Source organism: Cnephaeus nilssonii (assembly GCF_951640355.1).
Source record: "Cnephaeus nilssonii genome assembly, chromosome: 19".
Classification (NCBI taxonomy): Eukaryota; Metazoa; Chordata; class Mammalia; order Chiroptera; family Vespertilionidae; genus Cnephaeus; species Cnephaeus nilssonii.
The window spans coordinates 12,383,853-12,410,984 of record NC_137090.1 but is presented as its reverse complement, the minus strand read 5'-3'; the positions used below and the strand labels follow the sequence as shown (position 1 = coordinate 12,410,984).

Genomic DNA, 27,132 nt, shown 5'->3' with positions numbered 1-27,132 from the left:
GAAAACAGGAAGGTCTCATCTCTTCCGGGAAGCCATCCTAATTAGATGACTCCACCCTAACCTTCCTTTCCCAACCCAGCCCTCCAGGCTTCCACTGGTACTAAATGTTTCTGCAAACTAAATCAGACAACGTTAAGAATTTAGAGCTAAAAGTAATCGTCTTAAAATTTTTTATTTGTTGATTTTAGAGAGGAAGGAAAAGAAGAAGGGAGAGAGAGGAGGCCGGAGGAGAGAGAGAGAGAGAAAGAAACATCAATTTGTTGTTCCTCTTATTTATGCATTCATTGGTTGACCCCTGTTTGTGCCCTGACCTGGGATTGAATCCACAACCTTGGCTTATAGGAACTACACTTTAACCAACTGAACTACTCAGCCAGGGCTAGAACTAAAAGTAATCTTAATGGGCATATGGACCATTCCCCTCTCCAGAAATCCTAGGAAGGGTTTCCACTTCTATTTGAAAGCGCCAAGAATGGGCATTTATTCCCTCAAACATCAGATCACTGGCCTTCCACCCATCCCTTGCTAAAAAAACAATCAAGCAAACTGCTAATCAAATGTATTCATCTTCAAAAATAATAATGAGTAATGTTTAAATTCTTTTTTTTTTAAGAGAGAGAGAAAGGAAGGGAAAGAGAAAGAAACGTGGATTTGTTGTTCCGCTTATTTATGCATTCATTGGTTGCTTCTTGTATGTGCCTGGCTGGGGATCAAACTTCCAAGCTTGGCATATTGGGACGATGCTGTAACCACCCGAGCTACCCAGCCAAGGCCAATAATGAGAAATATTTAGTGAACTGCTCTAAGATATCAACTATTTTAAAGAGAGGAAGAGTGGTCATTGGGCTGCCTGAATAGAGCATGGAGAAAATTTTACTAGTATAGAGGAGTAGGATTTCTTTCTCTCTCTCTCTCTCTTTTTTTTTTATTACTTTATTGATTAAGGTATCACATATTTGTCATCAAACCCCCCCCCCCCATTCCCATCCCAAACCCCCACACACACATGCCCCCATCCCCCTGTTGTCCATGATCACTGGTTAGGCTCATATGCAAGCACACAAGTCCTTTGGTTGATCTATCTCCCTTGGAGGAGGATTTTAACATACAAAAATAAGATGGTAAATAGATAAGTCTGTGTATCACGAGACCAGAAAAATAACTAAGAGCAAAGGATGGAAAGCAAGCCGGGAAAAGTAGGACATGTCTGAGAAACTGATTAGACACTCCTAAAAGCATAGTGCTAACCCGTGAGAGATAAAAGCACCAGGTTAGTGACAAACTCTGAATGCTAGTCTAAAAAGTTGAGACCCTGGGCTGTAGTTAATGGCAAGTCACTGACGTTTGGGGGATAGGACAGTGACATGAGAAACATCTCAAAATTCTAGAACTCAAAAAACCTGTTGCGCCCTGGCCGTTTTGGCTCAGTGGATAGAGCGCCAGCCTGCGGATTCAAGGGTCCCAGGTTCGATTCCGGTCAAGGGCATGTACCTTGGTTGTGGGCACATCCCCAGTAGGGTATGTGCAGGAGGCAGCTGATCGATGTTTCTAACTTTCTATCCCTCTCCCTTCCTCTCTGTAAAAAATCAATAAAATATAGTTTTTAATAATAATTTAAAAAAAACTGTTGAAACTATTTACTGACTGTTTCCTTGCTGGGCGCTGGCCCTGTCTACACAGGGTCTGGGACCTTTCCGTATGAGGCGACCGCCAGGGCATTCAAGGAAGAATTGGAGTAAGAATAAAGCAGGTTTTATTCAGGTAGAGAAAAACAAAGAGGGCAGGGCTCGGGCGCCTCTGTGAAAGAAGCTAAAAGTACAAAAAAGTACGTGTCCCAGTGAACTAGGGCCAACTCCAGCGAAAGTTGTGGGCGTGGTCAGTTAGTCCTTGGGATTTTATGCATTTCCAAGGGTAAGGGGGGTTGTCTCCTAGCTTTGTGGCACTACATTCTGACTCCGCCTTCTGATTGGGAGGGGCCTTGTTGTGACTTCCAAGATTATAGAAGGGCTTTCCCTCCATTAACTGTTTTATCTTTGATCCTGCTGGGAGGTGGGGGCTCTGGCGGGAGGATGTCAGCTCCTACTTCCTCATTCCACTCATGGGGATTTTCCCCTAACTTCTTTCTCTCCTGCCTCAAAGCCATTTAATTCCCTCACTTTACCGAGATACAAACAGACCAAAAGAGATGACCCAATTTCATCAAGGTAACACTGGTATGGAGAGCTTTGTTTTAGACAGCAGAAAATCAAGTTGTACTCCAGAGGGTAGATAGATTGCACAAGGAAAGACTGGAAGCAGGCACCCATGAGGAGGATGTTGACATCATCAATAATCAAGGTATGAGGATAACAGCTCTTCTGGATTAAAGTGGTCAAAGGAATGTTTATAATAGAACTAAAGGCCCAGTGCTTGGATTCGTGCATGGGGGAGAGGAGGGCCCTCAGCCTGGCCTGTACCCTCTTGTAATCTGGGACCCCTTGGAGGATGTAGCAGTGTGTGAAGTGGCAGGAGGCCAGGGAGGAACCCGAGCTGGGCGCTGCCTGGCTCAGCGCTGCCTGGCTCAGCGGTGCTCAGTGCTCTCAATGCTCGCTGCTCTCTCTTTCTCTCTCCCCACTCTCACCACTCCTTAGCGCTGCCACAGAGGCAGGAGAGGCTCCCACCACCACCACTGTATTCTTCAGCCATGAGCCCAACTTCTGGCTGAGCAGTGCTCCTGCTGTGGGAGCACACTGACCACCAGGGGGCAGCTCCTGTGTTGAGCATCTGCCCCCTGGTGGTCAGTGCGCATCATAGCAACCGGTCATTCCAATTGTCTGGTCGTTCCATCCTAACGGTTGCTTAGGCTTTTATATATTTAGACTAGGGGCCCAGTGCACGAATTCATGCACCTTGAAAGGAACTGTGGGCTGTGAGGCTACAGTGGGCACAGGGGAGAGTCTCAGCTCATTCTCCATGTGCCCGCCCGGTCCCTCCTGGCATGGCCCCCGGTCCCCTGTCTGCCAGCAGCCCTGCTTCTGCCGCCACTGCTCCCATGCGCTGACAGTGCTAACCCTGCTCACACCCACTAACGGTGCAGAGCAATTGGGGCTGGCACCAGCAGCAGGTACAAACAGCAGCTGCTGCCCCAATAGCCCCTCAGGAGCAGGGGAGGTGGAGAAGCCCTCAGGGGTGATTGGGGCCAGCAGCTGCAGCTTGCACCCGCTGATGGCGCTGAGCAATCAGGACCAGCGCCCAGCACCGGCAGCAGGTGCAAGCAGTGGCTCTGGCACTGGCAGCGGGTGTGAGCAGGGCTGGCACCAGCAGCAGGTGCGAGTGTCGGCAGGACTGCGGTGTGCAGGAGCAAAGAATTTTCAGTAACCACCTGAGGCTCGCCCCATTGACAGCGACTGGCGCCCCACCTTGGTCTGGTGCCCCCACTCACCTCTCCACCATCCCACCGTGGCCAATGCCCACCATGTTTTGCACTCTGCCACCTACTGCCGATGCCTGCCATGTTCCACGCACAACCCCTGGTGGTCAGTGCACGTCATAGCGACCGGTTGTTCAGTTGTTCCACTGTTTGGTCTATTTGCATATTAGGGTTTTATATATATAGATTCCTAGGATGAATGACAAGATTTGGGAGTTGATTAGATATAATGAACAAGGGATAGAGAGGACCTATATCATAGCAATAGTAAGAAAATGGCTCTGTTTTCAAAGGATGGGGCTTGATTCTGGGCTCAGTTACTTATTAATTATGTAACCTTGAACAAGTTACTCAGCCATCACTAAGCCCCAGTTTCTGTATTTGCTAAATGGGAGTAATGATTGTCACTATGATTGTTGTGGACCGGCCGGCTGGCTCAGTGGTTGAGTGTTGACCTATGAACCAGGAAATCATGGTTCTATTCTCAGTCAGAGCACATTCCCAGGTTTCTGGCTCGATCGCCAGCATGGGGCATGCAGGAGGCAGCCAATCAATGATTATCATCATTGATGTTTCTACTACTATATCTCTCTTCCCCTCTGAAATCAATAAAAATATTTTTAAAAAGGTTTTTGTGAAGATTATATAAAGTAATCCAATTAAAATGTTTTAATTTTTTATTGATTTTAGAGAGAGAGGAAGGACAAGAGAAACATCAATTTGTTGTTCCACTTATTTATGCATTCATTGGTTGCTTCTTGTACATGCCCTGACTAAGGATCCAACCACAACCTGGGCATGTCAGGATGATGCTCTAACCAACTGAGCTACCAAGCCAGGGAACCCATTAAAAATCTAACAGTGTCTGGCACACAGTAAACAATAAGTGTCAGCTGTTTGGGTGGTTTTTTTTAGATTTTGGTAACCAAATTTTATACCTATTAAACTGTAACAATAACAATATTAACAGAAATAAGGGAGACCAGAGAGTTCCGGCCAGAAGAAGATGAATTTGGTGTCATATTGAATCTGATGGTGGGTGATACAAGAGAGAAAATGTATAGTAATCAATTAAAGATACTTATTTTGGAGTTAGATGATACGCTAGGCCTATGTAGAGAGAAGTGGGAATTATCTACATAAAACATGATCTGTAGGTCATCTAAACAATATTTTATTTTTATTTTTAATATATTTTATTGATTTTTTTACAGAGAGGAAAGGAGAGGGATAGAGAGCTAGAAACATCGATGAGAGAGAAACATCTACCAGCTGCCTCCTACACACCCCCTACTGGGGATGTGCCCACAACCAATGTATATGCCCTTGACCAGAAAAGGGATTGAACCTGGGACCTTTCAATCAATATTTTAAAAGGAGCAATAATTACCATTCATTTGTTACACATAAATTAATAATAATGGCTAAAGTTTATTGAAAGATTGGTTTGTGCCAGGCAAAAAGTACTTTACTTAGCCCTGGCTGGGAAGCTCAGTTGGTTAGAGCGTCATCCAATATATCAAGGTTTCGGATTTGATCTCTGGTCAGGGTACATACAAGAAGCAACCAATAAATGAATAACTAAGTGGAACAATAGATCAATGTTTCTCCCTCTCTCCCTCACTTTCTCTAAAATCAAATTTTAAAAATGTAAGTCCTTTACCTATAATAACTTATTTAATCTGCACAACTACTTAATGAGGTAAATCCTAGTATAATCCACATTTTTAGTTGGGGAAACTGAGATTCATGCAGAGTGAGTGACTTGCCCAAGTTCAGACACCTGGAAGAGGTAGAAAGCCAATCCCTGCAATGCCAGAGCCTGAGCTCAAAACCCCGTGTGCTGCTTGACTGTGTGCAGTGCTTTATTCCCAGGTCTCACTTCTGTGAGGGACTCCCCATGAGTGCAAGGAAATTATAATGGGAGACCAACAAGACGGCTAGCTCGCATACCCTGCAAAGAATAGAATTGATCCAGGTCATGACTGTCCTGTTATTAATGATTTAAGGAGTCAGAGCAACTAATGCAATATGCCACATGTGAGAAACAGAAAGGCATCTTGGGATGCAGGGCAAAGAGAGAACATTCATAATAGTAATTGGGAATGAGCCCCCAGGGGATCGTCATGGCCCATAATCAAGAATGAAGTATGAACCCTCCCACCTTTGACTCCGGAGTCAGACAACAAATCAAATAGCAGGACCTTTGGGGGAAGGAATTGCCTCTTTCACAAAAACTACACACAGCTCATCCATCAGTCTGCTTCTGGCTCTAGACCAGGGGTCCTCAAACTTTTTAAACAGGGGCCAGTTCACTGTCCCTCAGACCATTGGAGGGCCGGACTATAGTTTAAAAAAAACTATGAACAAATTCCTATGCACACTGCACATATCTTATTTTGAAGTAAAAAAACAAAACGGCAAAAACACCCGCATGTGGCCCGAGGGCCGTAGTTTGAGGACGCCTGCTCTAGACTATGCCCATGGAGACTGCCTCTTCTGTCTTCTGGGTAAGGCTCTAATCCCTGAGGAGGGAAGGAGAGGGAGAGTGTTTTTGGAAACCTGCATTATTTGCTGATTGGGGAAGGAAGTCCTTAGACACTCACATAGTCTGGTGCAACAGCCATATAACCTGGGCACTATTCTAATTCCTACTTTATAGGTGGGAAAACTGAAACACAGAAAGATTAAGCAATTTAGCCAACGCCACAAAACTAGTAAGTGGCAGAGCCTGACTGTGAATCCATCTGATTTGTGCTTAGAGTTTACATGCTTAAGTACCATACTATATACCATAGACTATGATGTCCCCAGAAATCATAGATTTCCTTGGCCCAGTGAGACCTTAAGGGTCACAATCCAATCCAAATCATATCACTCATCTTTTTTCTTCCTATTCCAACAACGTTGCCTTCCTTTGACTCACCTGCATTTTCTGGCCTAAGAACAATGACACTAATACCACTTATCTTTTCTCCTTAAACTCCTCAGTCCCGTTTATTTTTACATTCTCTTACAAGCCTCCTCTTGTTTCCACTTTCTAAGCTTAAATATAATAAAGCCTTTAGCAAAAACATGGGCTCTTTGCCTGTAACAGAATCTCCACTTGCCTTGACCCTGGTCTAGTCTTTCAGACTAAAACTCTCAGGGGGGAAGGATTATGTGACTGAAGAGGCACAGAGCAGTGATTTAGCATTAATCTTCCTCTTGCTTTCATGTGGTTTGACTCTCCAGACCCAGGACCGCTACTGGGTCTTTGACATGGGCCTGGTATCTTTTGTCTTCACTGATGATGATTATGATACTAGACTGGTTCAGCAAGTTTCTCCTTCCTCCTCTCAGCCTCTCCAAATTGGGCCTGAATGTGTGCCCTGACTGGGAATCAGGTGACCTCCTGGTGCATGGGAGGAGGCTCACCCAACTGAGTCACACTGGCCAGGGCAAATCCCCCTTCCCCCCTTTTTTTAATCCTCACCCTAGAATATGTTTAGGGAAATGAAGGGGGAGAGAGGGAAGGGAGAGGGATGGCTGGAGGGAAGAAGGGAGAGAGAAACAAGGATCTGTTGCCTCCAGTACCTGCGTCCACCAGGGATCAAATCTGCAACCTAGGTATGTGCCCCAATCCGGAATTGAACCGCCACCTTTTGGTGTAGGACACTCAAACCAACTGGGCCACCCCGCCAGGGCTAGAACCCCTTTTTTGTCTACATAAACAACAGATATATATATTTTTTAAATATATTTTATTGATTTTTTTTTTACAGAGAGGAAGGGAGAGGGATAGTTAGAAACATCGATGAGAGAGAAACATCGATCAACTGCATCCTGCACATTCCCCATTGGGGATGTGCCCGCAACCAAGGTACATGCCCTTGACCGGAATCGAACCTGGGATCCTTGAGTCCGCAGGCTGACGCTCTATCCACTGAGCCAAACCGGTTAGGGCAACAACAGATATTGATTTCTCACATTTCTGGAGAAGTCCAAGGTCATGGTGATAGATTTGGTGTCTGGTGCTAATCTCCTTCCTCATTCATATAGTCTTCTCATTGGAATTTCCCAGGTCTTTTTTTTTTTTTAGCAGCACACTAATTCCATTTATGAGACCTCCACTCTAGTGACCTAATCATCTACCCACAGCCCTGCTTCCTAATACCATCATCTGGGGAGTTAGGATTTCTTTCTCTCTCTCTCTCTCTTTTTTTTTTTTTTCTTCTTCATTTAAAAACGTATTTATTTATTTATTTAGTTAGTTTTCTTTATTTTATTTTATTTTTTCCCATCACCATTTATCCCCCCTATACCCTCTTCCATCTCCACCCACCTCCCTTCCCTCCACCCCAGGGAAATAAGATTTCAACATATGAGCCCTGGCCAGAGTGGTTCAGTGGGTTGAAGCTTTCTTTGTCCCTACACCGAAGGTTTTGGGTTTGATCCCTGGTTGGGGCATGTAGAAGAGGCAACCAATTGATCAATGTTTCTCTCTCTCTCTCTCTCTCTCTCTCTCTCTCTCTCTTTCTCTCTTTCCCTCTTCCCCTCTCTCTAAAATCATAAAGCATATCCTTGAGTATTTCAACATATGAATTGGGGGTGGGGATGTGGGGACATAAGCATTCATTACATTGCTCTGAACAAAAGTACACTTACCCAAAATCTGCTGCAGGGTCAGCACCTGCAGTTAGCGCCCCCCCCCACCCCCCCCCCCCCATGCCCTGATTCTGGGAGCCCAGTTCTCCCAATGTATGGCTCTGGCATCTCAGTATAAAACCTGTGTGTAGCAGAACAGGGCAGAGAGCTGGAGGGCCACAAAGCTCTTAAATAGTTGGTTTGACCTGGAGATGACACCTACCAGTGCTCCTTCCAGCCCATTGACCAGAACTATTCAAATGGCCTTGTAACTCTAAGGGACCTAGGAAGTATGGAGGATCAGGTGGCATTCTGTGAGCAGGAATTTCTTTGCCTTCTTCCCATGAATGTATTCTACCCTTACTCTTTCTTCCTTTCCCAGTCTAGTCCCAGCTCATCCATTTTACCTTGGACTTTACCCTTCTACCTCTAAATCCACAAATTATAGTTTAATCTGATTCTTGTTTGGAATGTTTAATCTCCTGCCAGGTGACCCTGCCTCTGCCCTTTCACGGGCATGCCTCACGGTTGGAATGTTTTCTTCCTCAGCCCCATGCTTAGTTATGCATCTAGTCATTTTCCAAGAGCTGCCCAGCTGAGAGCGGTCTGGAAAGACCCCCTAAAACTGGAGTTATTAAGAGCAAGAAACATTCTTTCACAGGAGTGAGATGAAAAAAGGGGAAATACTGAAGGGATAAAAGCAGGTTGAACTAATCCTCTGGAAGCCAGGTCCGGGGCCACTCCTGGTCCACTCTCTCCCTCGGACAGTTTAATGTAGGTCAGACGAGAATACTCTCAGAAAGGGCCCCAAGCCCTCTGGTAGAAGTGGTTCTTCCTCTGTCACGGTTCACTCTTGTTCTGAGCAGAATGAATGTTAGTGTCATGGTTTTATTTTTATTAAACACACTCCAAGAGCAGTATTTAAGGAAACTTAAAAGTGAGAAAAATGAATACTATCAACCTAACAATTACTGTTGTTTGCATATTTCTTTCCAGTTGTAGAAAAAAATATTTTCCTCTACCCATCTTTGGTTCTGTAGCTGGGACCCTATAAAATTAGACTAGCCAAGGATAGATTAACAAAAGAAAAACAAGTGGCCGAAACCGGTTTGGCTCAGTGGATAGAGCGTCGGTCTGCGGGCTGAAAGGTACCAGGTTCGATTCTGGTCAAGGGCATGTACATTGGTTGCGGGCACATCCCCGGTAGAGGGGTGTGCAGGAGGCAGCTGGTCGATGTTTCTCTCTCATTGATGTTTCTAGCTCTCTGTCCTTCTCCCTTCCTCTCTGTAAAAAGTCAATAATATATATATATATATATATATATATATATATATATATATATATATTTTTTAAATTTAAAAAAAAGAAAAGAAAAACAAGTGGAAGTTTATTATACTAGTATGCATGGCACATATACACATGGAAGCACCAGTGATGAGCCACCCAAAGGAGTGACTTTAGAATTTGGGCTTACATACCATCATAGGCTAAAAAAAGGAAAAGGGGTTAGGGTTTCTGGACAGGAGAAGCAAGTTATGGGACTATTACTAGGAAAAATATGGTAAACGTGTTATTTAGTAAGTTGTGTTATGCAAATAGGAATGGGAGCCTTCTCCATTAATAAGAGTTGTCAAGAGTCCTCTTCCTGGTTAGGGGAAAGGGAGACACCATTAACAAATGGAAATTTCCTTTACAAGAAGAAAACTTGCGCCATTTTTAAATTTATTGGTTGATTTTATATTTATATTTATTTTTATTTTATTATTATTTTAAATCTTCACCTGAGGATGTGTTTTTTTTTTTAAGTTATTTGTTTTATTCTTTTTAAAAATATATTCCATTGATTTTTTTACAGAGAGGAAGGGAGAGGGATAGAGAGTTAGAAACATCGATGAGAGAGAAACATCGATCAGCTGCCTCCTGCACACCTCCCACTGGGGATGTGCCCACAACCAAGGTCCATGCCCTTGACCAGAATCGAACCTGGGACTCTTTAGTCCGCAGGCTGATGCTCTATCCACTGAGTCAAACCGGCCAGGGCTGAGGATATGTTTTTATTGATATTTAGAAAGAGAGGAAGGGGGAGTGAGAGAAACATCAATCTGTTGCCTCCTGTACGCACCCCGACTGGGGATCCAACCCCCAACCAGGGCATGTGCCCTGACCAGGAATCAAACCGGTGACCTTTCAGTGCATGGACGACGCTCAAACAACTGAGCCACACTGGTCAGGACTAAAAAAAATACTTCTTATATTGAGAAAAAAATATACCTTTGGTTATAATCCTCCCTTTAGTCCTCCCCCAATATGACGTGCTAATTTGAAAACAGTTAACTAATCTTTTTTTCCCCACTAATCTTCTGGAAGGCTGCTCTTCAATAGGGTAATCATGTCCAGTGACTTCAAGCGTTCTTCTCATGTCAAGGCTTCCAGTCCCAACTGGGCCATTTCCCCCCAAACTTACATAGCCTCTGTCGTTTTCAAGGAACAAAATCATCCCTGCATAAACCTCAAGAAGAAAATACAGACTCCTTGTGGACATGGTGGATGTGATTTTGAAATTGACTTGTAGTAAGACGAGATGCCCATAGGAAAGAAGTTGGACGTGGCCCCTTGATAATAATTCTACAACAATTAATAATCTTCCCTTACATTTATTAAACACGTATGTGCCAGGTACTTCCTAAGTGCTTTATGTGTATTAATTCTCTGAACCTTCAGAACAACCCTATGAAATGTGTACTCTTATTCTCAACCTCATTTTACAGATGAGAACAGAGGCACGGAGAGTAACTTGCTGGAGACATCACAGCAAGTAAGGGGCAGAAGCACAGTTCAGACCCCTTGTACTTTCTCACTGTTATTTATTGCTTCCTGCTTGGCTGAGATTTTGAACTTAACATTTTTACCAAGCAGTCAAAAACACTTCCCTTTGAACCCTGATTTCTGGTCATCTGATCGTGGACAACAGAATGTTATTCCTCTGCATGCAACATTTACATTACATTAGAATGGGACATCAGCCCAGGATATGTCTTCTTCTTCCAGACCGATGGCCTTATGTCAGATGTGTTATTTGGCTTCTGACTTACTAATTTGAAAAAAGGGAGGTCGAATGGGACACTGAGCTGAGAGTTCATAGCTCTAGACACTTGTTCCAACACAGCCATAGCTTGACATGTAACTGTGGATGATTCCTCAGTTAGAAAATGAGGGAATTGGACTCCTTTCCACGCTGACTAAGGGACCTCCTAATGCTGAAATCTCGTGGCCAGAGAAGAAACTCTCCTGCCAGGAATTTCTAGCACAGTGGTAGAAGGAAAGAGCAAATATACAGCTTGAAAGAAGCAGGCTCTCTGTTTCCCTTTAAGTCACACATATAAAATTGAAATGAACACACTAGTGTCTGTTCCCTGCTTCTGATGTGTGAGGTTGTGGATTGGCAATGGTTACTATGCTTAAGTTTTCAACTGGCTCTATTGCCCCTTCTAAAAATAAGCCACTGGTGTTAGGGCTGAGTCATTTTCATACATGAATACGTGGAGGAAAAAAGTGGCAAAGGTCATTGAGGCTCTGTGGATTATTTACCTTCTGACCAGACACCACAACTTGCTCTCAGCCAGCCCCTCTTTTTCTGTTTTATTTTACATAAGCTGCATATCTTAAATAGAAAACAATTCAAAACAAAACAAAACATATTCAACAGTATGTTATGATGTTTTAATTTGTTTATATCCTTTTCTCTGCGGGTGGATTGGCCTTGTCCTTAGAACTGGGTTTTTGTATTTTTCTGAGGAATAGAATTTGAAATGGGTTTTTTGGTCTGTTTCTTTGTTTGTTGTTGTAATAGATTCTGCCTCAGATCTATTTGTACAAATAGCATAGGAGGACACCAGCCCAGGGGTCACACCATTCCTTCTGTCGTCACATCAGCAGACAGAGCCTTTGTGGGCGCCTGGGCACCTTTGGGAGCCTGAGCCTGAGTCTGAGCCGCAGCCACAGCTACAGCCTGGGGCTTGGTTTGAGCCTTTGCCTCGGACTTTGGCTGACAGAGCCCAAGATCCTTGGTGATGCGCACCAGCATGCTTCCCAAACTTGGGTGAGCTATGTAGGCAAGGTGACCGCTGCCCTTTGGGATCTTGGGCTTGACCTCCTTGGGTTTAACGAGGGCCTCCATAGCCGCGGCACGTGCACTCATGGCCTTGGTGTTGTTGGCCTGCATCTTCTTGGTGTGTTTAGCCTTCTTGTGCTTCTTGGCAAAGAACTTGGGGTCTACCCCTTAAGAGATTCATATCTTAGTAATCAGGATTTCTTTCTTTCTTCTTTTTTTTTTCCTGTTAATCCTCACCAGAGGATATTTTCCCCCCCATTGATTATTTTTAGAGAGAAAGGAAGAAAGGGAAGGAGGGAGGAAGAAAGAGAGAGAAAGACAAGCATTGAAGTGAGACACATCGATTGGTTGCCTCCCACATGCGCCCCAACTGGAGGTCGAACTTGAAACCCAGGTACATACATGCCCTTGACTAATGATGGAACCCATGACCCTTCGGTGTGTAGGCTGATGCTCTATCCACTGAGACACACCAGCCAGGGCTGTGTTTGGGGTTGCTTGAGGCCATTACTGTGTCATTTTTAGGATAGGTTGTGCAAGGTGTGGCTCTTGGATTTGACCATATCTGCACTGAAGCTCCCATCCTATACAAAATTGTAAAGTAATCCTGCCCAGTTTTAAGATGGTTTTACTATTTAGTTTTTGGAGATTCTTTCCCACCTTCTGGGATCTCCATTCCCCTCTCCCATCTGTGTGGTCAGTGCCCCCATTCTGCTTTCTATTCAAAGCTTCTCAATGTTTTTTTTTTTTTTTTCCATACATAGGATTTTATTTTGCACTGCTGTAATAATTTCATTATAGACCAAGGGAGAAAAGGAAAAAAAAAAAAAAGGATAAAACCACCACAATGAGTAAATTACGAAAAGCTTTTCTACTTTTTAGCAGGATTTTTCTCTTTTTTAAAAATATATTTTATTGATTTTTTACAGAGAGGAAGGGAGAGGGATAGAGAGCTAGAAACATTGATGAGAGAGAAACATCGACCAGCTGCCTCCTGCACACCCCCCACGGGGATGTGCCCACAACCAATGCACGTGCTCCTGACCGGAATTGAACCTGGGACCCTTCAGTCTGCAGACCGACGCTCTATCCACTGAGCCAAACCGGCTCCGGCAGGATTTTTCATCTGGTAGATTTATTGACATATTCCCTTCAAAACAGATAAAATGCTTACCATATTTTAAAGATTATAGGTTGCCAATGAAAGGAAAATTTTACACAGTCACTGTACATCAAGGTTGAAAAACTGTTCTGCATGAAAAATATACTTAGAAATCTTGTGAATAAAAGAAAAAGAAAACATTATTGTATTTAAGGAAAAGTCAGTCTTCATAATGTACCAACTGAAAGTGGACATTCATTCTTCTTGGAGTTGCTTAGGTGTAGGAGTGCTTGCTTCTGCCCATTTCACTCATTATGCTGTGTTTTTACCCAACAGTATTCATTAAGGCAAACAAATCCTTTTCTGAAGAGTTCTTAAATAAATTGTGGGCGAATAGCAAACAATTTGCTTTTGGCATTAAAATAGGTTAACATGCTTGCTAACAACATCAAAAAATTTAAAACCCAGCATCAAAGCAATTCCTAACAATGCTTCAGTAGCTTTAAACTCGAAACAGTTTAGATTTTTTTCCTTAACATTTCACTGAAAACATTTTATTGGCCTTTTGGATAGAAATGGGAATTTATTTGCCAGGAAGGAAGATCCCATCACACTTATGCTGGAACCAGCACATGGCTGCCTCTTTGCTGATTCTGAATTTGGCCCCTGTGCAGCCTGTCCTGCATTTCTTGTCTGTGAAGCTAAAACCTGGCCTACCCAGCACCACACAGAAGTCCAGGCCATAGATACCAATGCTTGGGACATATCTGATCTCCAGATCAATGTTTTCCTGGATCCCAAAACCCAAGTTTCCAGTATCTGAGAAGTTATTTTTTAGTAAATCATACTGTCACACCTTCAGAACTTTCGCCAAGATTTCTTCTGCCTCAGCCCCACGGACAGTGCAGTTGACTTTTCATTTCTCCTAATGCCAAAGGATCTGACAGTGTATCTAGCTCTGGAGAACACAGGGTTCTGTCCAGTGAGGTCTAGTCAGCATCCAGTAGTCTTAGAAACAAGGTCCTGGGTCTATTGACTATTGAAACCGAGTTTTCAATCAAACAAAACATAATATCTTGGCCTCAGTTGTGCTTTAGCTCCTGACCCAGGAAAGTAGAATGATTCCACAGAGCAAATCCTTGGGAAATTGAACAAGTCAACTCCATGGCTAACATCAAGACCAAATGCTGTGATCAATTACCCCTACCCCTACCACCAATTAGTAGTGACCACAACTTTAACTCTATTAGTTACCATGATTAATGATCCCCACCCCCACCCCGACCCCCATATAATCCATCCTCTGGAAGCTATCGGGGAGACAGGTCTTTGAGTGTGAGCTACCTATGACTCCAGGCATGGCACTATCTTCTTAATAAATCCTTACTTTCTTGGCTGCAAACTCCTATTCATGTCTTATTGGGCTTTGATGCAGACAGGCAAATGGACCCCTTTGGTCAGGTACATAAGCTTAGCCTGAGAATTTATTTTTTATTTTTTAAAATATATTTTTATTGATTTCAGAGAGGAAGGGAGAGGGGTAGAGATAGAAACATCGATGATGAGCCCTAACCAGTTTGGCTCAGTGGATAGAGCATCGGCCTTCGGACTGAAAGGTCCCAGGTTTGATTCTGGTCAAGGGGTCATGTACCTTGGTTGCGGGCACATCCCCAGTAGGGGGCATGCAGGAGGCAGCTGATGGATGTTTCTCTCTCATCGATGTTTCTAACTCTCTCTCCCTCTCCCTTCCTCTCTGTAAAAAATTAATAAAATATTTTTAAAAAAAGAAACATCGATGATGAGAAAGAATCATTGATCAGCTGCCTCCTACATGCCCCCTACTGGGGATCGAGCCTGAAACCCAGGCATGTGCCCTGACCAGGAATCAAACTGTGACCTCTTGGTTCATAGGTCGATACTCAACCACTCAGCCACCAAGGCTGGGCTAGCCTGGGAATTTAGCGGGGGGTGTTGCTAGTGGAAATAGGGCTCTTCCAGAGTCATGAGAAAAGCATTTGAGTGACCCAGCATAGGAGGATGAGGTGTAGTGTAAGATTTATTGGAGTAGAAATAAAAGACTGCCCCAGGTTCCTGGTGTCTCATCCACAGCAGGTGGCTCAGCTCCGTCCCGCTGTGGAAGAAGTTCAGCCTTGTCTTCACCAAGCCCAAAAGAAGGGGCAGGGTCCAAAAATTCTGTGCCATTGGCTCAGCATCTGCAGGGTATAATTCAGTTCAGTCCATGCCAAAGCTTAGTCCAGCTCAGTCTCTGTCCCCACCTGGTGAGCTTAGTCTCCATTCCTGGCTGCCCTCCAGCCAGTGCTGCATTGCCATACCCAAGCCCACACTTGGGCCCATGTCTGCCAGCCCCTCAGCAGCTGGGCCCACAGGGTGCTACGGAGCTTGAAGGCAAGTGAACAGAGGAAGAAAAGGGGCAAATGCATGCTGCCCAGAGAGGCCTTGATTAAGCTTTGATTATATTACCTTGGGCTTGGGAAAGAGCCCGCTCTCTTTCAAATGAAACTATCTCTTTCCTAATTCTTTGTGTGCTTGGGTTGGGTCCTCCTCCTAACCAATCCCCTTTCTAGATCTTCCAGGGTTCTGTGTTCTTTATCCAATCCGATTCTTTTCCCAGGCTAGGCACCTCCCCTTTATGGTTGCCATCTTGGCTCCCACTACACATGCACCCAGCAGAGGAATTTCCCCTTTATTGTTTTTAACTCTTCCTCAGTAATCCTGGTTAATGGCCTGGTTGTCCTCCTGGGAACCCACTTCGGGGATTAAGTCTACTTGGTGGAGGATAAAGGATGGGTGGTCCCCCGGGGTATCTGAAGCTGTAAGTGCCAGACTTAAGTCTGATTAAGTGTAACTTCCAGACTCAATCAGGCCCAGCCAGTCTAGCTCCCTTCTCTTTTGTTGACTCCTGCCTGCCTATGCTAACCGGGGTGGATGGTAGGCAGCAGGTAACTCTGAAGTGAGAACTGCAGGGAAGGCTACCATCACAGCCAGGCTTCAGAGATGTCTCATATAACAGAGTCAAAGGAGGACACCTTGACAGGGAGTGATACCAAAAGAACGGACCCTGAGTTCCAGTAGCTCAAAATTTCAACGCCAGCTAGATATACAGAGACCAGGAAAGCAAGGAACACTGCACAGAGACCAGAGGACAGAGAGCAAAGATCTCTGCATGGATCCAAAGACCCCATTCACCTTACCCACCTCAATCAAATGGCAGACACATTTCTCTCCCATAGCTGAATACTCTTCAGGGAGCAGCAGGAGGGGGAGAAGTAAGCTCAAACACTCAGCATTCTAGACTGCTCCTGTGGCCCAAAGGGACTGTTTCAATATCCCCTTTAGTCCAAACTTTCCTTTCAATTAGGTCTGCTCTGTGACTGAGGTCTCTAAAAGTAGACCAGATTAGGTTTAGACAAATTAAATAAAAATTCTCTGTTTTGCCCTTGCCAATTTGGCTCAGTGGTTAGAGTGTTGCCATGTGGACCTAAAGGTCTTGGGTTTGATTCCTGATCAAGGGCATGCACCTTGGTTGCAGGTGCGGGAGGTAACCAATTGATGTGTCTCTCTCACCTCACTATTTCTCTCCCCTCACCTCCCTTTCCTCCTCCTTCCCTTCTACTCTGTCTGAAAATCAATGGAAAAAATATCCATGGGTGAAGATTTTTTAAAAAATTCTCTGTTTTTCTGAATCTGTCAGTTAACCTCTAAGTCAAGCCTCTGCCTAGATTACTTTCCCCGTGGCAAAATCCTTCAGGAGGCGCTCACCTAAATGACCTACAAACAGAGTCAACCATTCTTTCCTCTTTATCATTGTTGCACCTTGTACATATTTATTATTATTTTTTAAATGTTTTTATTGATTTCAGAGAGAGGAAGGAAGAGCAACATCAATGATGAGAGAGAATCATCAATTGGCTGCCTCCTGTGTACCCCACAATCTGGGCATGTGCCCTGACCGAGAATCTAACTGTGATCTCCTGGTTCATAGGTTGACACTCAACTACTGAGCCACATCCTTGTACATATTTAGATGCACTTGCACTTGCATACAATTTATACTTCCCAGGTCTGCCTCCCTTACTAGACTGCTCATCTTGAGGGCAAATATGGTGCCTGATTCATCTTGACCTTGGGCTAGCACCTTCATCTTAAACCTAGCACAGGACATAGCACTTAATAAGTAACAAGTGGCCCTGGCCGGTATGGCTCTGTTGGTTGGAGAGTCGTCCTATGCACCGGAAGGTCTCGCATTCGATTCCTAGTCAGGACACATATCCAGGTTGTAGGTTCAATCCCTGGTGGGGGTGCATACAGGAGACAACCAATCATTGTTTCTCTCTCACACTGACGTTTCTCTCTCACTCTTCCTTCCTCTCTCTCTAAAATCAATAAAAATGTATTTTTTAAAAAAGGAAAAAAAAGTGACAAGTGTTGGCTGAATTAGAGTTCTTAAAGATGGTGGATTTCAGAAGTGATGCTTTGGGTCATTGAGACCATCCCCCAAAATCGTATACACAAACTAATTGGCATTTAGGAAAATCAGTTTCTTCTTATCTCTATTCCTTTCCCAGAATGACTGTTATTAAGTGTGTCAAATTAATTTCTAAACTAGAATGAATTTGCAATGTCATCCACAATGAAATCTATTTAAAGACTTTTTTAGAAATGGGCTCAAGGTTGTCTGATGTTTCCTAAAATTCAAATCTACATCTTTCTCATCTATTTACTTAGAAGACTCAAGTGGAGGGACAAATTCAGTTTTTTGGTGTTTTTTTTTTTTTTAATATATATATTTTATTGATTTTTTACAGAGAGGAAGGGAGAGAGAGAGTTAGAAACATCAATGAGAGAGAAACATCAATCAGCTGCCTCTTGCACACCCCCTACTGGGGATGTGCCCGAAACCAAGGTACATGCCCTTGACCTGAATCGAACCTGGGACCCTTGAATCCGCAGGCCGACGCTCTATCCACTGAGCCAAACCGGTTAGGGCTGGGGTTTTTTTTGCTGGGGAGTCTCACTGGATGCTTACGCTCCAGAGAAAGCAAGTCCCCTTGCACTTAAAACTTCTCCCACAAGGACAATGAAGACGTCCTGGATCACCTTACAGGCTGTTAAATGTTAACCATGTGATATCTGGGAGATAGGATTATGTCAGTGATTTTAATTATTTTCTCCGTGCTTTTCTATATTTACCAAATTTTCTTTTTTTAATTGATTTTTTTTTTTTAAAGAGAGAATGGGAGAGAAACATTGATGTTTCTCAATCAGCTGCCTCCTGCATGCCCCCTACCGAGGGGTCGAGCCCACAACCCGGGCATGAACCTCAGCTTTATGTGTAACAAGTATACTGAGATGGGTGATGGGCATCCTCCTCTTCCACTCAATGCAAGTCTAAAGGAGGTGGGACCTGAGGACAGAGCGGGAAGTTAAGGCCTACATGCCATCTTGAACTAAGGAGAAGGGGGAGTTGTGGTTTGGGACTACAAAGGGCAGGAAAGCAATTTACGTGGAAATGGAAAAGCAAATGTTTGGTGAATAAATGCTTGCTGGGCCATTTTTAACAATGGGACACAGACAAGACTTTGATCAAAAGAGCCTGGCTAGCCCTGGCCAGTGTGGCTCGGTTGAGCGTCGTAGTCCCTTGCACCAAAAGGTCAATTTTTGGACAGGGTACATACCCAGGTTTGGATTCGATCTCTGGTCGGGGCATGTGCAGAAGACAACCGATCAATGATGTTTCTCTCTCTCTCTCTCTCTCTCTGACTCTGTCTCTCTTTAAAACCAATTAAAAAAAAAAAACATTAAAAAAAAGGTGTGTGTGTGGAGGGCTGGCTAGGTCCCTCTCTATCACACACTAAAGATTAAACTAATGTTATCTATGATGATAACTCCCTTCCTAGAGCAGGTCCTCTATCTAAATTCTTTTAGGCAGGAAGGGGTAAGGTCAAAGATTGAGTCTTTTGTTACTTAAAAATAATCAGTGTAAGTCCTGGCTGGTGTGGCTCAGTTGGTTGGAGCATTGTTCCCTGTACCTAAAGGTCTTGGGGTTCGACTCCCTGTCAGGACACATACCCAGGTTTGGTTCATTCCCCAGTCAGGGCACATTCAGAAGGCAACCGATCTGTTTCTCTCTCACATCAATGTTTCCCTCTCTCTAAAATCAATGAAAAACATATCCTCAGATGAAGATTTAAAAAATTATCAGCTTAAAATAATTATTACCCCAAAGAGGCATATTTTGGGGTGGGTAACTGCTTCTCCTTAATACCAAACACATTCTAGTTTGTAAAGGGTGAATCAATGATCGTTTCACACTTAGGTGGAGGGCCTTGTACACTAAGGAGTCTTTCTCTTCCTCTTTCAGCAGTGAGAGACCCTCTCTTCTCATGTGGGAAAATGTAGTTTGTGAAGCCAGAAACTGATTCACATCGAAATAACTGTAAAAGTTCCAGAAGGCTAGACAAACAGGACTAGTAATTTCAGTCTTCCAGTGATTATAGTTATTGTGTTTAGGCAGAAACTCCTCCCTTCCTGCCCTCAACAGCTCCTCCCCTCTGCTGCTCCATTACTGTCCTCACAATTTCTGCAAGGCCAAAGAATATCTTAAAATGGAGTTTCCTTCCTTTTAGGAATCAAGTGTAAACATTTACTCTGAAGTCCATAACATGACCTTTTTTTCCTGAATAACTCTCAGTCTCAAACAATAATCTCAGCCCTTGCAGCTAGAGGTGGGTGCTGGGAATTTATCCAAGCTGCTGAGTAAAGGAGGTAATATTTCCACCGACGTAATCAGGAGTTGACTAACGGGACTCTATCCCAAGGCCTTGTCTCCCGCCTTTCACTCCCACCTACAAAGGAGAATCCTAGGATTATAGAATTATAAGAAGTCTTGAAGGATTCTGTAACCCACCTCACCATTATGCAGACGAAGCTGAGGCTCACAGTCCCTTTCGCAGTGACTGGCACCCAGGAGGTACAGTGCTCAGTCACTATTGCTTTATTTTTCTGACCTAAGTTGTTTAAAATGATCAGTACATTAGAATATGGGGTTACCAATTTAAAACTGTTTTCTTTCCACTCTATCACACTGAATTATGTACTTCTACTTGGTTTACTATAAAGTCATTAGAGCCATAAATTTAAATTAAAAATCTTTATTGAGATATAATATACATACCATACAGTTCACCTATTTAAAGTATACAATTCAATGGCTTTTAGTTTATTCAGAGCCATGTATCCATCACCACAATCAATTTTAGAACATTTTCATTACCCACAAAAGAAATCCCACACCCATTAACAGTCACTCTTATTTTCTCTCATTCCCCTGGTCTAGGTAACCACTGCTCTTTCATATGTGGTCCTTTGTGACTAGTTTGTTACTCAGCATAATATTTTCAAGGTTCATACATGTTGGTAGCATGTACGTCATTTCTTCTTATTGTTGAATAATAAATATTCCATTACATGCATAAACCGTATTTTATCTATTCAATAGTTAATGGGTATTTAGCTAAACTTTTATTTATTTTTTATTTTTTCAAAATATATTTTATTAATTTTTTACAGAGAGGAAGGGAGAGGGATAGAGAGTTAGAAACCGATGAGAAACATCGATCAGCTGCCTCCTGCACACCCCCTACTGGGCATGTGCCCGCAACCAAGTACATGCCCTTGCCCAAAATCGAACCTGGGACCCTTCAGTCTACAGGCTGACGCTCTATCCACTGAGCCAAACCAGTTAGGGCTAAACTTTTATTTTTGTAATGATTTTAGAAAGGGAGAAAGGGGATGGGAGAGAGACAGAAACATTGATGTGAGAAGCTGATCAGCTGCCTCCTATACCACCCCGACCAGGATCAAACTGCAACTTAGGTATGTGCCCTGACTGGGAATAGTAGCCACAAACTTCTGTGCACAGGACGACACTCCAAACAACCGAGCCACACCAGCCAGAGCTGAATTTTATTTTAACAAATGTGATCTGCGAGGCTGGTGTTGCTCAGCGGTTGAGCGTTGACCCACAAACCAAGAGATCACAGTTCAATTCCCGCCAGGGCACATGCCTGGGTTGCCAGTTCCATCCCCAGTAGGGGCGTGTAGGAGGCAGCCTATTGATGATTCTCTCTCATCATTGATATTTTTTCTCTCTCTCCCTTCTTCTCTCTGAAATAAAAAACATAAAAAGAAGAAACAATGTGAACTCTGATAGCCAGCAGGAGCTTAAAATCTAGATATAAGTATATATCTCATATCTTTCTATATTGAATTTATACTAAAAGAAGCAAAGTTAGTATGAAGATCTATAATAATAAAAGCGTAATATGCTAATTAGACCTGACATCCTTCTGGATGAAGCCGCTGCGGTGGGCGTGAGGCAGAGGCGGCAGAAGCCCCCAGCCACCCTGAGGGTTGGGGGGAGGCAGAGGCGCTGGGCAGCGCGGACCCCTGGCACAAATTTTGTGCGTTGGGCCTCTAGCTTTATTATAACTGCATACCTGAAAATCAACATTTTCTTTTCTCTAAATTTTCTGGTGTGTATGATAACATTAAGTAAAGTCTTGCCCTGTTTTCCTGCTCCTCTGACTCCCAGGAAAATAGAGGCGATGTAGATGGCATAGGTGATAACCCTCTGGAAGAGAAAAGAAGACAAAAGATCCAGAGCAAGACTTTGTTTCTGGTTTCAAATGTGAGACTTAGAAGAAAAAGGGCATTTGGAGCTCACACCCAGCAATCTGATCAGCCTTACTAAGACGCAGACATAGAAATAATATATGGATGATGTGGGTAAAGGTGAGAAAGGGGGATGGTGCAGACCACAAGTTCAGTCCAGTCTGACCTCATAGGGTTTAGTATGTTCGTTTTTGTCCTTCTGTGTTTATAGATTGGCCCTCGTTTAACCTCCCTATGTTTTCGTGGGTCTCCAGAAGAGTCCAGATTGAGAGACTTTGGGGGACTAGTGCGTGCTTGGTAGGAAAAACTTGAACTTGTAAATACCAAGTTGAGGATATTTATGATCCTGGGAGGTGGTTGCTTCCCCCACTAAATCCTTGTTTATCCAAGTCCTGCCTCTCCCAGCCCCCGTTCTAATTACAGTCGGACCGGACCGCAGAACTCCTGAGTCACCTGCTTGGAAAGAAGGGGGTTTTGGGAGTGCCTTCCGTTCCATTTGCAGAAACTAAAGAACACCAGGAAGCGACCCTTGACTCAGCCCGCCTAAGGCTTAAGTGTTGTGTCATTCCCCACACGTGATGCTCTCCCAGGCGACGGAGACTCGCGTATCATGGGACTTTTTCACCCCAGTGACTCCCCCCCTTTTCTTTACCCCTCAACCCTCTCACTTCCCCGCCCCGCCCCCTCTTCAGACTAGAGGAAAGGAGGGTAGCGGGGGCCAGGAAATGCCACTCTCCCGAGTTGGCCGGGAGAAGCCAAGAAACTCAGTGTTTGGCGAAGTGCCAAGATGTGACGTTGCAATATTACCCTCCTCCAGATGCTTCCTCAGTTTTAGGCTTCCTTACTCTCATTATCCCCGTATGGGATCTATTATTGATCTCCTATTCGAGACCCCCTTGTCACTTAGACCTCGTCCTACTTAAGGTTGCTTTCCCTCTCCCTCCGTTTCCCACTTTTCTCTGAGCCTGGAATTCTCGATCAGAACTGGGTTGAGTCTCCGATCAGCCTCCTTCCCGTTCTAGCTGCGTGACCTTGAGTGAACCACAACTTTTCTGGGCCTATTTTCCTGGTCTAAAACGGAGGCGAACGTCTACCTCGCCACGCCGGTCGTGAGGAACAGGAGCGTCCAAAGCAATAGGAATGTTAGCTATGTGAATTCTGCACAGCTAGTTAGCTCCCAGGACCCCTCCCTTTCCTCTGGGACCCGCCCAGCGAGTCCCGCCCGGCGCAGGCAGACCTCCCCCTCCTCCCCGCGCACTCGGTCCTATTGGCGAGCGCACGGTCCGCGCGGCGCCGGGTGTTGACGCCTGGCCCCGCCTCCGTCGGCGCACGAGGACGCAGAGCCCCGCCCCGGTCTCGCTCGGCCTCCCCGGGGCCCCGCCCTCCGGGCCGACGCGGCGCGGATCCCGCCGCTCAGGCAGTTGGTGCAGCGGCGGCTGGGATGAGGGTGCTCGCTGCCCGCATCCCCTGCTCCGGCCTGAGCCCCCCGGCCCGCCGGACCCAGCCCCAACCCCTGCCCCGGTCCGGCCGGTCCCGTGCGGGGCCGCACCGACCACCCAGCTGGCGACGCCGGCCCCCGCCCCCGCACGAAGACGCATAGGCCCCGCCCCTGGCCGCGCCCGGCCTCCCGCGGGGCCCCGCCCTTTCAGGCCGACGCGGCGCGGGGCCCGCCCCGCGGGTGACGTGTGGTGCGCGCGGCCCCGCCGCTCAGGCAGTTGGTGCAGCGGCGGTTGGACTGAGTGCGCTCACCCCACCCCTCCGGCCCGGGCCCCCACCCCGCCGGGCCCAGCCCCAGCCCCAGCCCTCGTCCGCGCCCGGCCGGTGTGCGGGCCCTGCCGGCCCTCAGTCGGCAACGCCGGGCCCCTCGCCCGCCCGCCACCATGGAGCTGGAGGACGGGGTGGTGTACCAGGAGGAGCCCGGCGGCTCCGGCGCCGTCATGTCGGAGCGGGTGTCCGGCCTGGCCGGCTCCATCTACCGCGAGTTCGAGCGGCTGATCGGGCGCTACGACGAGGAGGTGGTGAAGGAGCTGATGCCGCTGGTGGTGGCGGTGCTGGAGAACCTGGACTCGGTGTTCGCGCAGGACCAGGAGCACCAGGTGGAGCTGGAGCTGCTGCGGGACGACAACGAGCAGCTCATCACCCAGTACGAGCGGGAGAAGGCGCTGCGCAAGCACGCCGAGGAGGTGAGGCCGCCGGCCCGCGGGGAGGGCGGGGCCGGGGCCGCCGGGGGTCGCCGCCCGGCCCGGGAGCGTGGGCGCGCCGCGTCCGGCCTCGTGGGGGCGGGTCTGAGGCCGAGGCTCCGGGACCCGGCCCGGCGGCGCGAGGTTCCCGGGACCCCCGGCGGGCGAGGGAAACCGAGGCAGCTAGTGAGTGTCGGCAGAAGGGAGTGGGGTGGGGAGGCAAGGCCCGGGGAGGAAGCGCAGCCTGGCTTGAGGGCACCTGGGGTTGGGAGAGGGCGGAGGTTTTAGGGTGTCTGGTCGCCGTTTGTACTTTGGGGAAGTTTCCGACCCCCGCAGGATAGTCAGTGCAGACATTTACCGTCGGGGGAGGCTGCATTTAAACACTTCTCTCCTGGATATGTAACTTTGGCCGGTCCAGTACCTTCCCAGGGGGTTACAGCTTTGGGAAGTTAGAGATCTCCCTCTTTCGGCCAGTTTCTTCTTGACGTTTTCACCCTGTGGAGGAAGAGGTTTCCTTTTATATTTTACGTGCTTTGGTTGACACTTTGTCAACACTTGGATACTGTATGGCACTACTCTAAGTATAGAGTGTGCGGTTTTATTGGGATCCCACACCAAAGCAGTCCTCCCTATCAGGTGGTAACCTTGGACAGTTCCCTTTAAAAACCCTCAGTTTATACTGGGACTTGTGGGGGCGGGGTTGAGGAGGTGTAAGTGACGGCTGACAACCTTTTCAGACTGCAGTTTCCAGGTGTACTAGGTCGATTGTTAACTGTGCTAACACCTCAGCGGTGACCTCAGCACCCTCACCAAGGTCTGTGAACCCTGTGGAGCTTTGAGTGCAGTGACAGGTCTTCGGCTTTTGAGACAGGCAAGGATTTTAGCTTTAGGCTGTGTTGGCATCATTTCTGTGGACCTGTCTAATGCAGGCTAAGTGTCCTAGTCATCTTTGTTCCCTGGGGGGTCTAGCAACACCTGGCTAAATACATGGTGATTGAAGGAAGCTAAATAACTCATTGAAGGAATTACATGTTATCTTTCAAAAAATACTTGAAAAGTTTTTAGGATATGAGATTTAAAATACTACCATGATTTAAACTTTTGTTTTGTCATGGATACCTTGGTGCCAGATCAAATAGTTCTTTTTCCTTTTTAAGCTTGACTTTAGTGATGATTTTTAGTTCTGATGTTGTGATCCATTTGCCTCAAAGGAAGGCCATTGAATTTGCCAAACAAAGTTGACTTTATTTCAGGAGCATTTTCCAGCCTATAGGGAAGGAGGGTTGCAAAAAATCTGAGGATGGGATCACAACATCCACTAGTTTACTAGCACTGTTTGTACAACAGAGGCCATGTACTACTTCTGAAATGGCACGCTATGTCTTCGTGCTCAGACAGGCCATTGCCTGTGTGTGGATGTACTTAGAAGAGACTGGGAAATTAAGTACATATACACAGGTGAGGAGCAAGCTCCGCATGACCTATAACCTTGGATGAAAGAAATGCTTTCTTCAGCCTTCAACTCTTGTCAGTCCATGCAAACATGGACGAAATGCCAGGGTCACACGGGCCAAGAAAACCATCTGCCACAGGTTGCAGAATCAGAAAATAAAACTAACTGCTAGGCTCTAGATTGTGTACTTTTTAAAGTACTTTTTAAAGTACCGTAAATGGCTTTTTAAAATTTGCTTATCCGATGATTCTTTTGTAGTTTATACTTTTCAAACACGTGTAAATTCTCTATGAAACTTTTGGGCAAAGGGCCATGACCTGAGAATAGAGAACATTGATGAAATGCTAGACGAGCCAACTCCCAGACCACAAACATAAAACCACCTTGTTATCAGTCTCTCTAAGATCATAAATCAAGTATTACTGGGTACCCAGAAATTCAGTCTCTTTTAGGTCAGTATGCAGAAGAGAATTCTGTGTTTAATTTTCTGTGAGTGCTTTGTTTGTGGCCTTAATATGGAGACTTTAAGAGACTGCTATTATAGCAAAAGTGCCTCAGGGTTTTTATAGCAAAAGTATTTGAAAGCATGGAAATTGTCCATCACCAGAAAGTGTAAAGTAAATTCTGAGCACCTTTGTGGAAATGTAGGAGGGTATGTAAATGGTGAGAATGTCTTAGGGGGTATGAAGTGCTATAATCATCTTTTGCTTGCAGGAATTCCATCAAGGAATCAGAAATTTCGTCTTTATTATATTGATATTACTTAATTTGAATACCTTCTGTCTTTTTCTTTGCATTTTTTGTGTGGACTTAGCTGTTGTTTTTGTGAGTCTTTAAAAACAACCTAAAGGAGGGTTGATATTTTGTGTGTGTGACCAGTTTCAAATATGAATCAAGAAATCTACCTTATTTCTCATCACTTGCCCCTTTGGGCTTCCTGTTCATGCCTTAACCAAGTCCTGTCTGATGCCTTTGCCCATACTGTTCCCTCAGAGCTCAGCTTAAATTTCACTTCTTGTCCTGGCAGGTAGCTCAGCTGTAGAGCATTGGCCCCATGTACCAAGGTTGCGGGTTAGATCCCTGGTCAGGGCACATACAAGAATCAACCGATGAATGCGTAAATGAATGGAACAACAAATTGATGTCTCACTGTCCTTCCCTCCCTCGCCCTTCCTCCTCCTTCTCTCCCTCAATCTTCCTTCCTCTGGGTCTAAAACCAATAATTAAAGAAATTAAAAAATATAATCTAAAAATTTTGTTTTCACTTCTTCAGTTAGAACTTGCTTGTCTACTCTATCTAGAGTAAGCCTTGTGAATCTATGAACAATTGACAAATCGGTGATTTTTGTTTTATTGATTCTTTTAGAGAGACAGGGGAAGGGCGAGGGAGAGATAGAAACATCAATATCTTTTTTAAAAAAGTATATTTTATTGATTTTTTTACAGAGAGGAAGGGAGAGGAATAGAGAGTTAGAAACATTGATCAGCTGCCTCCTGCACACCCCCTATGGGGACGTGCCTGCAACCAAGGTACATGCCCTTGACCAGAATCGAACC

The 27,132-nt window shown here is 45.3% G+C and overlaps 1 protein-coding gene across 2 annotated transcripts in view; it reads left to right on the top strand.

The window, feature by feature from the left end:
• The first annotated feature begins 23,295 nt into the window (after positions 1–23,295).
• The window catches only part of SPAG9 (sperm associated antigen 9), a 104,251-nt gene continuing 100,414 nt past the window's right edge, over positions 23,296–27,132 (top strand). For both annotated transcript variants that reach the window (XM_079797899.1, XM_079797898.1), the window contains exon 1: positions 23,296–24,125. In XM_079797899.1, coding sequence (XP_079654025.1) covers positions 23,823–24,125 — 303 coding nt within the window. In that variant the 5' untranslated portion in view covers positions 23,296–23,822. The remainder of the gene's footprint in view (positions 24,126–27,132) is intronic.